At 51.9% G+C, this 14,838-nt stretch overlaps 1 protein-coding gene across 2 annotated transcripts in view; it reads right to left on the bottom strand.

Moving 5' to 3' along the window:
• LMF1 (lipase maturation factor 1) overlaps nucleotides 1-14,838 on the bottom strand; it is a 143,557-nt gene that overhangs the window by 76,419 nt on the left and 52,300 nt on the right. For both annotated transcript variants that reach the window (XM_015642937.3, XM_033517853.1), the window contains exon 5: nucleotides 10,170-10,235. In XM_015642937.3, the coding sequence (XP_015498423.1) occupies nucleotides 10,170-10,235 (66 nt within the window). The remainder of the gene's footprint in view (nucleotides 1-10,169; nucleotides 10,236-14,838) is intronic.

Genomic DNA, 14,838 nt, shown 5'->3' with positions numbered 1-14,838 from the left:
TCCTGCAGGTGACAGCCACCAGGGAGGGGTCCTGCCTCACCTGCTCAGGTGAGACCCCACCTGCAGAGGAGCCTGGCACAGGGAGCAGCTGGAGCTGCTGGAGCCAGGCCAGAGGAGCTCCAGGATGAGCAGAGGGATGGAGCAGCTCTGCTGGGAGAGCTGGGGTGGCTCAGCCTGGAGAAGAGAAGCTTTGGGGTGACCTCAGTGTGGCCTTCCAGGACCTGAAGGGGTTCCAGCAGCTGCTGGTTGATGACTCCCCACTCTTCTCTGCATGGGCAGGAGTGGCCTGACAGCCTCAAGTTGTGAAAGCAGAAATATTCCCAAGGGAAAAGAGGGGTGGGAAAGGGATTTTGTTCCCAGCTCAGCAGCGGTGTGGAATACTGCACTGGGAGAAGAGCAGAAGCAGCAGCAGGACTCCAGGAGTTCTGCTTTCTTAGAGATGGGGAGTTCATGGAATTCACCAGCTCTGGGATAAAGAAATCCTGCTCCTTGCTTGTCCCACCAAGCTTTAATTCCATTTCCTCAGCAGCTGATGGGAAACCCCAGCACGGCCCAGGCCCAGCTCTGGGGAAAGGTGGGAGCTCCCTCAGCTCATCCCAGAATCCAGAAATCCACGGATGCACTGCCCAGCTTGTGCTCCAGCCAGATGGACCCAGCACGAGTGGGAAATTCAGGTCCTGATCCAGCTGAGCCCTGGCACGGGCCCTGGTTAATGCCCAGGGCTGAGGGGCAACAGGAAGGATCTGATCCTTGGAAAACACAGAGCAGTGGATTCGTGGATAGGAGGAGGAGAAACTCTGTTTTCAGTGCAGATATTTCCATGATCTTGGCAAGGGCAGCAAGTCACAATCCCTGCTTTCCGTGTAAATTGGTCAAGAGGGAAAAGCCTCTGGAGAGAGCTTGGAGGAGTCAGAGCTTTTCCCCTGGAAAAAGTTCTGTTTCTTTGTCTTGAGCTATCTGGAGACAGACTAGGAAACTTGGTTATAAAATTCTAGAAATCACTAATACATAATTATATTTAATAAAATAAGTCATTGGAAATCCAAAGAAGTGGAAGAAATGGGTCTGAACATGGGAATACTCCTAAGGCTGGGAAGAGAAACCAACGTCTCACATCTAACTCCACACTGGGATTTCATTAAGAATTAAAAATTCCAAATAAAAAAACAAAATAACAGGAAAGGGTGTCCTGTTTTGAACTGGTGGGAAAAGGCTCCCTCCTGCTTTTATGTGAATTTTATCCCCAAAGTGTCTGTTTTTTGTTGCAGCACCGATGACATCATACAGGAGATGATTGGATAGTTCCACACATCATTTTACTGATCTGGGGAATTTTTAGGCTTGAAAGAACTAAATCCACCCCGAGTTCCCCTCCCAGCTTTTCTGGAGAATGCATTCCAAAAAAAAAAAAAAAAAAACGATAAGCAAATTATCTGACATTATATCTAATTACAGAAGCTCCTAATTACACATCCCCATTTGGAGGCAGCGGAGCAAAGGCTGCGCTTCCCAGAACAGCAATTCCTGCAGTGCACAGTAAATCAGCTTGTGCTTGCCACTGATTTGAAACTTTAACCTATAAATTAAATTAATAAGAGACAAAGGCTTCTTTTGTGCCTTCTCAAGCCTGTAGGATTTTAGAAATAATAGGACTGGAAAGTGATTTATATTCCAAGATTAAAGGTCAGTTTGGCGCACACGACTTTGGAGCAAAACACCACGGCAGAGACTTCAAATTAACTCGTTCCTGCACCCCCCAACCCAAGATTCTTCTTTTTCCAGAGCTGCAAGGGCTTGCTGTGAGCACTCAGAAGATGGAAAAAAGCTGGAGAAATATGGGAATTCTTCCTGATCTCTGGGAAGGAGGGAAATGTGCCTGGGAATTGGCTCAGGCCCTCGGCCCCTGCTCAGTGAAGTGACACGACCTGGGAGCTGCACTTCCAGCCAATGCATGTCCAGCATGGAGAGTCTAAAACCACAGGGAATTGTATGGAAAGGGCAGAAATCACCTGGAAATTGGAGCTGTGCAAATAAAAAGGAAGGGCTCTGCTGATTTTCAGGCCAGGAAAGAGATTATTGAATATCCCTCATGGCAGGAAGGATGAGAGGAAACGACTCCGCTCATGGCCATGGGGATTAGTTGTGACCACTGGGAGAATCCAGAGGTGGAAACATCGGGATGAGGGCTCTGGAAAAGGTCTGGAGGCCCCAGAGCCCCAGAGGGGAGGATGAGGACCAAGACACCTTTGGAGAAATGTAGGAGCTGCCAACAACATCCCAGGAGGCCCCTGGGCTTTTCTGCTCCCTAAAGCAGGAGGGAAAGCGGCCCTTCCCTGAGAGGGTGGGAGATCCCAGATTCCCAGAGGAGCTGGGGCTGCCCCTGGATCCCTGGAAGTGTCCAAGGCCAGGCTGGAGCAGCCTGGGACAGTGGAAAGGTTTGGAACTCAATGGGCTTTAAGGTTTTTTCCCAACCCAAACCATTGCCACGTTACTCCTAAAGACTGGAAAACGCTCTTCTGCCACTTCCCCCTCTCATTTCTGTCTTCCAGAAAGCATCAAAAACTTGTCATCTTCCTTCTCTTTGCACATTTCTTAAAACACCCCATTAGCAGCCTCATAAATCCCTAATTTCAGTCATTACCAGAGCCCTGCCTGTGTTATCCTCCGAGCTGCCAAACCCCTGGAGGCACAGGGAAACGATGGGATCCAACAATCCTGCCCCTGGAGGCACAGGGAAACGATGGGATCCAACAATCCTGCCCCTGGAGGCACAGGGAAACGATGGGATCCAACATTCCTGCCCCTGGAGGAGCCCAGGGAGGATGGGGAAACGATGGGATCCAACATTCCTGCCCCTGGAGGAGCCCAGGGAGGACAGGGAAATGATGGGATCCAACATTCCTGCCCCTGGAGGAGCCCAGGGAGGATGGGAGCCAGGGGCAGAGCAGGCAGAGGGGCTGTGGTGAGGATTTATCCCATTAGGATTGGTACAGAGCGAACGCGTGGAAGTGGGGGGAGGAAAAGGGAATATTTAAGGGAAGTGAGGAGGGTCCTGGGTGGTCTCTAAACGAGTTGGGAACAGTGGGAGAGTGTGAGGAAGAGATGAAATCCAATAGGTGCACAGGAAGCTTTGCCCAGGCTTAAAACAAATCCGTAAGAAAAACAGCAGAGAATCCAGGAAGAGGAATTGTGTTACGGCTGGAAAGGGCACTGGCGTATTCCCAAGGCTGACTGACAGCTCTGCCGCTGGTCCCACACCCCAAATCCTGGTCACACAGAGCTCCCTGAGGGGGAAACAGCCGTGAAACCCTCGCTGGTTCCTCCTGCTGGGTTTGGGATCGCTGGGATCCGCGGAAAGCTGCGGGAACCGGCGGGGCCGGCAGGGCCAGGTGCCACCCGCCTGCCCGGGGGGAAAGGGGACACCCACGAGGTGTTTTGGGTATTTTTGGTGAAGAATCACAGAGAGAAAAGCAGATCTGGAGTGCAGAGAGGACTGAAATCCTGCCCCAACCCCAGCGCTCCATGGGAGCAATGTCGGGGTGGGATGATCACTGGAACTTAGAATTTACACGGAATTCTGGAATGGGTTGGGTTGGAAGGGACCTCAAAGCCCATCCCTGCCATGGCAGGGACACTTCCACCATCCCAGGCTGCTCCAACCCGGCCTTGGACACTCCCAGGGATCCAGGGACAGCCACAGCTTCTCTGGGAATTCCATCCCAGCCCCTCCTCACCCTTCCAGCCAGGAATTCCTGCCCAATATCCCATCCATCCCTTCCCTCTGGCAGTGGGAGCCATTCCCTGTGTCCTGGCACTTGTAAAATCTCCTGCATGATTCCCCTTTGGGAAGTTTCTCTTGTTTCCCTGACTGACAGCAAAGTCCTGCTCCCAGCAGTGCAGAAAGCTCTGGAAAGCTGCTTCCCTGCCTGCTCTGCTGGGAATAAAACATTCCCCACCACGTCCCTGCTTTTGCTCCACCTCGCCCTCGTTCTTCCAGCACATCCTCTGAAACCGCGGAATTCCTTCCCACTTTTTAAACCCGGCCTATCTGGGCATCTCTGGGATCAGGATTTATCATCCTGCCTCCTGAAACCACTGGCACGGTTGGGAATTCACTGCCCTGAGAGCTCAGCCCTCATTTTCCACAGCATTTCCAAATCCTGGGAAAGCAGGGCTCCTTCCCAGAACCGCAGGGAGCGATGGCTCTGAATCTCTGCCTGCAAACCCAGCGAGGCACGTCCTCCAAGCCAAGAACAAATCCCATTTTTAAAGCATTTTCTCTCACTTTTTTCAAGTGGTGGGCACCTCCAGAACAGCAGAGCCCACACAGCCCTGGGAATAACAAACCTTCCCAGAAAACTGCATTCCAAGATCCCTGGGATCCACGTCAGGGACCTGGGATTCATCTGAGATCAAACTCCTCTTGCAGAGCCCCATACGAAGTCCAGATCCAGCCTAGGAAGCTTTTGATGTCCTGCTGACGTTTATCTGCCAATATTCCTGCTCCAAGCACTTATCCAGTGATGGATCTCATTGTTCCCTTGATCCCAGGCCAGCTCAGCCCTTGGCCCTGCCTCCAGCCTCGTGGAACTCCCCAAATCCCAGCAGAGAGCCCCAAATCCTTGGCTTCCAACCCCCCCAGCCAAGGAGCCCTTCGGGACACGGCAATAAAGACAAGTGGTTTTGCAATTCCGCCTCTGAAAAGGTCAGTTCCCAAAACTCCTGGCCAAATGGGAAGGAAAAAAAAGTAAAAAGTGAAAATTAATTGTTTTAATTAAATTTAATTAAAAAATAAAAAATAATTAAAAATTAAAAATAATTAAAAATTAAAAATAAAATTAATTAAAATTGAGCACCAGTGTGTTCTTCCCTTGGTGTCAGTCACCTTGACTCAAAGAGCAGTTTGCTTTTGCACCAGGAGATGAAAATAAACTGCATTTCCAGCCCTCCACGGGCACAACTTTGCTCCCTCCTCGCTCTCCTAACCCAGAACTCAGCAGCAGCAGCTTTGGCTCCTCCAGAGCTGTCCCCCGAGGGCAGGGATGGAGCAGAGCTCACCTCCCTCCTGTTCTCATGGAAACACAACCTCCGGGGGATGAATTTTCCTGTTTGGAGTTCCAGATGCCATGGTCAGTTCTAGACTGAGCTCCCATGTCCAGCTCAGCCTGCTGGACCCCCACAAACATTCCCAATGACTTTTGGGGGAAAAATGGAAAATCTCCCCACGTCAAGGCTGAATCTCGTGCCAGACTCGGACACAGCCCTGAAAATCCATCAGCAAAACCCTCCAAGTTCACCCCCTGCACGAAGGAAGGAGCAGAGGCACAAATTATTCTGCATTTAAATTAAATTTAGGAAGGAATCCTTCCCTGTGAGGGTGCTGAGGTCCTGGCACAGCTCCAAGGACTGTAAATTTAAGATGCTCCATAAATATTTTATGGCATAATTATTAATGTTACCAACATAAAGATCCTCAAAATCATTCTCATGGTAGCTCCCTTTAATAATTATTGTTTTCTGCTCAGTTCAGCACCACTTCCCTCGCCTGAATTTGCAACTTTAGAATTTTCAGCACGAAATCTGAGCACCTGCTTCCCTGCTAGAAACATTTTCCCTTCCAGCCATGCAAAGTGTTGGAACAAAGCCCACCCTGAGCCATCCGGGCTCATAAAAGCAGCTCATTTTCTGATTCATCCCAACAGATTGCTAAATATTATTTACTTTTTGTTTCATAATGGCTCGGAAAAAGCTGGATGAAAAGCTTAACGAGGTCTAATCCAGGGGAGAGGAGGGAGAAAAGGAATGAAGAGGCAGTTAAGGAGCAGTTTTGAGCTTCCTTATCGCCCTTATCAGTCAGCAAGGCCTAATTAGGCACAAAATCCATTGTGCTTCCTTCCAGAGCTTCTCCAGGAGCTGGGAGCTGGGGCTTCCAGGGTAATTAGGGACAATTTGTGGCTGTGCAGGGTCTCGGGGACACAGTGAAGCTTTTGGAGCTGAAATGGGGCTGGGATGAAGGGGAGGTTGGTTCAGTGAAATGCTCCAAACTCTGCTGCTTTGTGGTGACCGACCCATGAGAGCAAATCCTGGCTCCCACTTCCAGCTCTGACCAAGATCTGCTGCTCCAGGAGTGGGGTTTTGCTTTCCCTCTGCCTCAGAAAATCAACCAAGGGTGGGAAAAGCCCTTTAAGGGAATCGGGTCCATTCCCGGCACCGCCGCCGTGGTCACCATGAAACCACGTCCTCAAATGCCACATCCACACGTTTTCTGAACACTTCCAGGGATTCCACCACTGGGCAGCCCCTTCCAACACCTGAACAACCTTTTTAGGGAAGGAATTTCCCCCAAAAGCCAATCTAAACCTCCCCTGGAGCAGTTTGAGGCCGTTCCCTGCTCCTCTCATCCCTGGGAGCTGTCCCCTCCTGGCATTTGTGCACAGCCACAAATTCCCCCTGATCCTCCTTTTCTCCAGGCTGAGCCCATTTCCCAGCTCCCTCAGGAATTCTCCAGCCCCTTCCCAACTCCCTCAGGAATTCTCCAGCCCTTTCCCAGCTCCCTCAGCCATTCCTGGTGCTCCGTTCCCTTCCCTGGACGCGCTCCAGCCCCTCCGTGTCCCTCCTTTCCTCGAGGTCCCTCAGGAGGGACCCGTGGCTGTGTCCGGCAGCTCCGGCGTGGATTCGGTGCCCAGCAGGGCTCCTGCCCCAGCAGCTGCTCCCAACAGCTGTTCCCACCAGTTGGTGGCTGAATTTTCCAAGATATCTGTCTGGAATTAAAAAGCAGCAGCGGCGCTTTGGCAGCCGTTGGGAAAAACGCATCACCGGATTGCGGCCCACCCTGGTGGCAGCGGCCAGAACGTTCCAGAACCCCTTGGATTATCCCAACTTCCCTGCCAAAACCTCCACCAGCACCCCAAGGCTCCTCCTGGCACTCCAGGAGTGCTCTGAAATGGCTCTGAAATGTCGGTGTCCTGCAGAGCTGCTCCGTGCCAGCGGTGCTGGGCAGAGGGAGCTGCAGGGCTGCTGGGATTTTCCAGCCTGGCTCTTGCCCGAGGGGATTTGCTCCCTTTGGAGCACGGGAGGATGTTGTGCACTCCCAGATAAAGCTTGGAATGAGGGAATGCTGAGGCCCTGGGGAGAAGGAGGTGCTCCTCCATCCCAGTCCTGGCTCAGACCCCTAAGAGGGGGTGGAAAGCTGCTCCAGCTCACCTGGGTGATGTCCTGCGAGCCTGGAGCGGCTCAAAACCCTCCAGGGCAGGCTTTGCCAGGGTGGCTGAGGGATGGAGGTCTGGGAATGATCCCTCTGGAGCAGGCAGGGATGGGGGACACGCTCACACAGGCAGGGATCCGAGGCTGCCTCTGCCTCCCCTGGCAGCCAGGACGTCCCAAGCACTGTGGGGTCCGTGCCAGAGGCTCCAGTGGAAGCAGAATTCCAGCTGCAGCCTGCAATTCTCACTCATGGATGTGCCAAGCCTGGTGTCCACAGCAGATAAATCTGAATAATCCTGATGCCAAACAGACCTGAGAGCCAGAGCAGCTTCTCTCTGCAGCAGCTTCCACTGAGGGAAAACTCCATTTTCCTGGGATTTCTTGCCAGGCAAAGAGCCTCTAACCACAGTGAAACAACAGCAACCCCAAAACGGGATAAATGAACATGGATGGGTTCCAGAACATCTGCCAGGTGCCACCCAGGTGTGTCCATCTGGATGTGGTGGCACACGAGGCTCCAGCACACCACAGGGATTGGGATCCCAACCCACTCCAAGGTTCACCTTGGAGCCCCTGGCCTGGATAGCACCGAAATCCATGGAGAAGGAGGTGAAATTCCTAGCTTGTGGTGTCTTGCCAAGCTGGGATTAGAGTCTGGGGCTCCTGGCACCATTAATCCAGCAGTCTCCACGTGCCGAGGCTGCGCCTGGTGCTGCAGCAAAGTCCTCTCCACCTGCAGCAGAGCCCGAGTCCTGGAGCCCATCTCCTCCTGAGGGATCCGGGAGGGTTGGGCTGGGAGGAAAATCCCTCTCCTGTGCCAAGCAGGCTGTTCCCCTCAACAAATCCCACAGAGAGCCCTCAGTGAGGAGCAGAGCCCCAGCAAGGCTGGGATGAGGGCCCTGCACAGCGGAGAGGAAGGAGGAAGGGAAAATGACCCATTTAACCATAACAGCCCTGGACTGTTCCATCCACGACTCCTGACAAAAGTGGAAATGTTCTTTTCCACGGGCAGAGCTGCAGGTCCTACTACAAATAAATAGTCCAGGCAGGGATGGAGGCCATGTGTTTCCATTAATTCTCTTGGCACAGGAGCCCATGTAGATCTTGGATTCAGCTCGTGCTGGAGCAGGAGAGCTGGGGTGGCCAACATACATCCCAGCACGACCCATCTGGCCCAAATCCATCCCCAACCTGCTCCAATCCCCACTTTTATCAGCCTAATTACGAGCAGATTCCCTCCCTCCCCGGGGTACCTTCAGCTGCCCCCTTTTCTCCCTCCCTCTGGCTGAAACCAGCAGGTGGATCCCAGCCTTTGGGTATTTTTGTTCCGTTATTGCTGGTGGACAAAGTTCAGCCTCTTCCATTTTCCCTTCCTTGCAGCCTCTTTTGTGGCGATTAAAATAATTGACATTGATAACGAGATCTGCCCCCTGCCCCTGGTCCCAATTACTTGCTCAGGCTGGAGATCCTGCCTTATGGATACACCAGGAATGGTCTCAATTATCCCTCTGGGCTCCAGGAATGATGCTGGGGTTGATTTGGGAGAGCTGGGATTATTGGGGCTGATTGTTGTGGGCTGGGGTCAGCGGTGGAGCCGGCCAGGGGCTGGCTCAGAGCTGGATTTTCCCCGAGTGCTGCCAGGTGCCTGGAAAACTGGATAATTTACTGCAGCCACCCCCATGTTCAGGATTAGGAACAACAGCACTGAAGGGGCTTTTCATCCCAAGTTTTACTCGGGATGAAGTTGGATCCTTGGCAGCGGCTTTTGGACAGGCCCACACTGAGGGGGGAAACCCCAGTGAAAGTAAATGAGAGTGACACAGAAAAGGAGATTTGAAGCTGAGGAGGCAAACTGAGCTTTTCTGGACCTGCAAAATCTTATTTCACAAAGCTGTGGAATCGTTAAAGCTGGAAAAGCCCTTTCAGATCATCAACAGCAGCAGCACCCACCGTGCTCATGCCGTGCCACATCCTGGTTTCTGATGGCCTCCAGGGATGGGGACTGCACCACTGCCCTGGGCAGCCCTTCCAGTGCCTGACCACCCTTTAAGGGAAGGAATTTCCCCCAATATCCAATCTAAACCTCCCCTGGGGCAGTTTGAGGCCGTTCCCTCTCCTCCTGTTCCCTGGGAGCAGAGCCCGACCCCCTCCCCAGCTGTCCCCTCCTGGCAGGGACTTGTGCAGAGCCACAAATTCCTGCTGATCCTCCTTTGCTCCAGGCTTTCCCAGCTCCTCCTAACCAGGCTTGTATTCCCAAATATTTGATGGCCAGAGGTTCCAGAGCAGAGACATTAAAACACCCTGGGCCACCTGCAGTGGCTGTGAGGTCAATCCAGGGAAGGGAAGATTCCTTCAGGAACATTCCCTTCTCACCCTGGGAACATCACTGCATTTTCCTTTTTACCACCGTTTATATCAAACCCCAATGCAAAAATAGAGGTGAGGAGAGAAGGAGAGCTGAGTTTGCCTCTGCAACCAGAGAGGAGATGAACCCAAAACCAACAAATCACCCCCAATTTATAATCAGAATGCAACATAATCTCTGCAACAGATGTCAAAAAGATAAACCCACGGCGTCCTGAGCTGCCCAGGATCTGCTCTGCGTGTAGGAGAGCGCAGGGATGCTCTGTTTCTGTCAAATGGACACTTTTTGGGGCTGTAAGCAGGAACAGCACCACGAAAAACTCCTTTCTGTCCCTGCCCTGCAGCAGATTTACAGTGGAAGCTCTCGGTGAGGCTCAGGTTTGCTCCTGGATCCACCACGGGGAGGGGAGAAATTGGTTTTTTAGGACTGTGGTTGGGAAAAGCAGCATCACCCAGCTGGCACAAGGCCATGGCCTGACTGCCAGAGGCTGGGATAAAGAGGGAAACGTGGAGAGCTGCCTGGAAGGAGAGGAAAGGTTGGGGAAAATTTGACAAAAGGGAAGCAGACAAGAGAAATGAGGTTTTGTGTGCACGTCGCTCACCTCGTAGTGATAATCCATGCAAGTCAACTCTCTCCAGCAGCGATCTCCTCGGATTTTAATCAGCCCCTGGGGGGGGAAAAGAGCAAAAATACGGTCACAAATACTTGGTTTGACTTTGTTTTGTGTCTCAAGGTGCCAAATTCTGTGGTGGAACTGCAGAGGTTGAACGAGACCCGCGGCACATCCACAGCCCCGTCCAGTTGTTGTTCCCAAGGGAACAAAATGGATCTGACTCATTCCACTGCCTGGTTACTGAAAATCTGACACAAATCCTTGTGGAACATGCCAAATTCCCCTGCCAGGAAGAAGCCTCAGCCACACCTGAGCCTTTGCTCAGGTCTGAGCAGCCCAGGGCTCCTGGCATCGCTTCCAGCATCCCTGGGAAGCAGCAGTGGGAAAAACCAGGCTCTGCCCCGGGATAACAGACAAAACCCAGCAAAATTCACAATTTTAACATCCAAACCCAAATGTTTCCCTCGGGAAAAGCCACCTCTGCTGCCTGTGGGAACGGGAGCAGTGCCACGGAGCAGGGATGGGGACAGGGAGCAGGGATGGGGAGCAGGGATGGGGACAGGGAGCAGGGATGGGGACATGGAGCTGGGATGGGGAGCAGGGATGGGGATGGGGAGCAGGGATGGGGACACGGGGCTGGGATGGGGACAGGGAGCAGGGATGGGGACACGGAGCTGGGACACAGAGATGCAATTAAAACAATTAGAGAAACAAAAGAGGGGCAGGGGAAGGAAGCTGCCAGCCCCAAACACAGCTGGCTGTGCTGCTGACAGCCCTGCCCCACCTCAGGTTAGAGAGGCTGGACCAGCAGGTCTCCCCTGCCCTGCGACTTCAGAACAACAAGAGGGACATTTCCAAATCACCGGGTCCATTCCAGGGCTGGCAGCAACACCGGGATTGAATTTCTTGGCCTCGGAGATGAAGAGCAGAAAGGAATCAGTCGGCCAGAGCAGGAAAGACACCTGGGCAGGGATGGGCTGGAGCAGGAAGCCGAGCAATCAAGGCTGGCTTTGATGTCCCGGAGAGGTCCCTGATTAGGATCACAATATCCCAAATTGAGGAAAGCTTCACTAGTCAAAAGGTTGAAGCAGCTCTGTCATCTGCATACAATTAGGGGGCATTTGCCTGCCTCTGACATTGCCCAAGTTGTCACGGTCCTGCCTCCCCCAGCAGAAAATCCCTGGGACTTTCTGGGAGTTTCGGGGTTCCAGGAGCATCCTGAGGCTCCCTGACATTTGCAGCAGGAAGGGATGGGTGACCTTCCTGCTAAAATCTGAGCTCAGAGGAGGAGATTCCAGCATTTCTGAATTCCATCTAAATCCCCGGAATTGGAACAGGTTGGAGGAGACCACAGTGGCTTCCTGCCCATGCTAAAACAAATCTTCACTTGCAGCATTAAATTGAGTTTGGAGCTCCAAAGAAATTCCAAATCCCAATTAAAGACCCTGCAAAACTGTCCAGACCTGGGAAATATCCAGGAATATCCAGCTCCCAGGGCTGTGTGTGTGTCTGTCTGTCTGACAGCTGAGAGCCCAGGGCAGGGCAGGGTTTGTGAACTCCTGCCCGGCAGAAAAGGGATGCAAAGTGCAGCGATACCCAGGATTTCTGCTGATCTCCAGGGATTCTTTATCTCCAGGGATTTACTCAGCACATCCCATCCACCCCTTTGGAGCAGGGACAAGACACCCTCACTGTCAACAGCCCCTCCATCCTCCCCTGCCCAGCCATCCCCGGCTGTCCTGCCCTCCAAGCTTTCCTAAAATTCCAGGATTTAGGCGATAGCATCTCCCGGGATGTGCTGCAGCTCCAGCCCCGCCAGGGCCGGGACACACGGAGGAAGCTCCGTGCAGGAATGCTGCAATATTAAAACAGGACAGTTATCTTGATGACCTTCCCTCCTCCCTTCCCTGGGCTGTTATCAACCTCTGTTATTCAGCAGGGATAATTAAAACTCCAATTAAAACGAGGATGGGGTGGGGGGAGGAAAAGCAGCGCTCTGAAAATCCCGATTTTCCCTGCGATGACTCACCCAGGCAGCTCATCCCTTTCTGTTTACTAGGAAGCTTTCAGACAGGAAAGGCTTCATATCAAAGATGTTCTGCAGCATAAAAAACTCCCACTCTCATCATGAAGGGGTTTCAAGTCAGCTCTACCCTGAGCTGTCTTTGAGGCCACTTCACTCCCACACTGGCACCTGAGTTCTCCAGTTTTCCCAAGGATTTGGACCAAGGAACACGAACAAAATGTGCACAGAAAAATCTTTGTGTTCTGAGGCTTCAGCTGTGCAGAGGAGAGGCAGGAAAGGAACAGGAGGAACCACAGAACCCTGGAGATCTCCGAGCACCAGGCACCCCAGGGCAGCTCCGCACATCCAGGGGACTCCTGGAAATCGGGGAACTTTTCAGGAATACAAATTAAATCTGAGCTCAACCAGGTGGCCAAGTGAACCTTTCACCTCGGTGGCCTTGCTCTGAGTGCAGGATTATTAAATTCCCAGTGCTGGGCTGGTGGCTGCGGGGACAGCGGGGTCGGGCACTCGTGGCACTCCGGTTCCTCGGGATAATGAGCGCTCCCGGCCTGGCAAGGGGGAACTCGAGGTCCTTGTCACAGGAATTTACAGCAGGAGGAATAAAAAAATGTCGCCCCTGGATTGAATTAAGGTCCAGAATGAAATATGGGCTCAATTCCTCCTCCCCTGCCAGGTTTGCTCCCTCCAGGGCACGGCTGAGGAGCTCGGGGCAGGATGGAGATGCAGCACCTGCTTGGACTTGGAAAACTCCAAATTCCCCAAATTGAGGGGAATTAAATCCAGCAGCCTTCCTCACTGAGCAAGGAAAATTCCATTTAGGATTTTTTTATTTTATTTTTAAGATTTACTTTAATGATGGATAACAAAATTCCTGGGTTGAATCACTTTGCCCCCACACTGTGTCCATCCAGCAGCCCTGCTCTGGAATATGGAACCAAACATTCCCAAGGCAGAGGAATAAATCCCTTTATTTACAGGATGCCAGCAAATGGAATCCAGGGGGATCCAGGGGGGATCCAGCCCCCACCTGAGGGGAGGGAAGAGCTCAGCTCCAACACCAAATCCTGCCCTTTCATCTTCCCGTGCCCAACTCTGCCCCTTCCAGGCTGCTCCGCTCGGGTGATTCAAAGCGAAAAAAAGCCGGAATAATTAAAATGTCATTCAAGCCCTAAGCCCATATGAGTCACTGTTCCAAAAAATATCTGAAAAATTCCTTCAGGAGTGGGGGATAATTATATTCCTCCCTATCTATTGATTTTTCTCTACAATGCAGATGTCAGATTTTCCACGGTTTTTTTTTTTTTTTCCTTTCCTTTTTTTTTTTTTTTTTTTTTTTCTTTTTTTTTTTTTTTTTTTTTTTTTTTTTTTTTTTTTTTTTTTTTTTTTTCCTTTTTTCCCTGGAGTGAGTGTCAAGGAGGAACAAAGCACTTCTTTGAGACTTTTTCAGCCCAAAATTAATTCTGAAAAAAATGGTACAGACAGGCCAATAGCACGGGAAGCTGAGCAAAAGCCTGGTGACTCAAGCTATGTCTGCAAAATTCCCTATTGATCCCGGCTCCAGAGGGAAGGGTGGGGAATGGGGCACCCACGTTAGAAATTTAGAGTCAATTTAAAGACCTCTCTGTGTCTTTGCTACAAAATCTACAAAAGATGGGCAAAATCCCACCCAAAATTCCCACCTAAATTCTAGATTTTCATTTTGCTCCTGCTATAAATAAGGAACGATTCCAGAGGAAAATCCCAGCTCCGTGCACTTCCCACCTCTGCTACCCACAGGAAAAGAGGTTTCACCATCTCTGTGAAAGCCAAACCCTCACCAGGGTATCCTGAGACAAATTTAGACCCCAGTTTGTGGGAGAGGAAGGAGCTTCCCAAGGTGAAATCCAAAAATGAAATCATTTAAGGATTATAGGGCAGGGCTGGAAGAGGCTCCTGGAGAACCTAAATCCGAGGAATCCAATGGGACCAACTTCAGCTGGGGGTCTAAAACTCCCTCAGAGCTCCAGGACTCCAGACCTTCCACATCTCCCTCCCTGCTGATGGATCAAGGTGCAGGAAGGATGAGCTGGATCCCAGATTTTCTGTTCTTTAGGGAATGTCCCCCAGGGAACAGGTGACACGGCTGTGACAGCAGCAAAGCAAAGGTGTGAGCCAGAGCTGCACCTGATGCTCCCACCGACCTCACCAAATTCAGATTCCTGCTGCTTCTTCCATGAAAAGAGAGGAAGAAGAGGATGCTCCATGCCTGGAAGGGTTTGAGGACAGGCTGGGATGGTGGGAGGTGTCCCTGCCCATGGCTTTAAGGTCAGTTCCAACCCAATTCCGTGGTTTCCGATCCCGTAGCCAGGCAGGGACAGCTCTGTGCTCCTCTGCTGGATCTGCTCTGCTCTGCACCTTGCCCATCCCTTCCCATCCCTTCCCATCCCTTCCCATCCCTTCCCATCCCTTCCCAGCTCCAAGCCTGGCACTTCCACACCATCCTGGGAGTGCTGCGAGCGGCCAAGGCCGGGCTGGACGGAGCTGGGAGCAACCCGGGATAGCGGGAGCTGTCCCTGCCTATGAGGGCCCTTCCCAACCCAAACCTGTGATCATCCAGGTGTGCAAACCATCATCCAGGTGTGCAAACCA

This window comes from Parus major, chromosome 14, assembly GCF_001522545.3.
Source record: "Parus major isolate Abel chromosome 14, Parus_major1.1, whole genome shotgun sequence".
Classification (NCBI taxonomy): domain Eukaryota; kingdom Metazoa; phylum Chordata; class Aves; order Passeriformes; family Paridae; genus Parus; species Parus major.
Note: the sequence above shows the minus strand (reverse complement) of the source record. Positions and strands in the feature narration are given on the sequence as shown.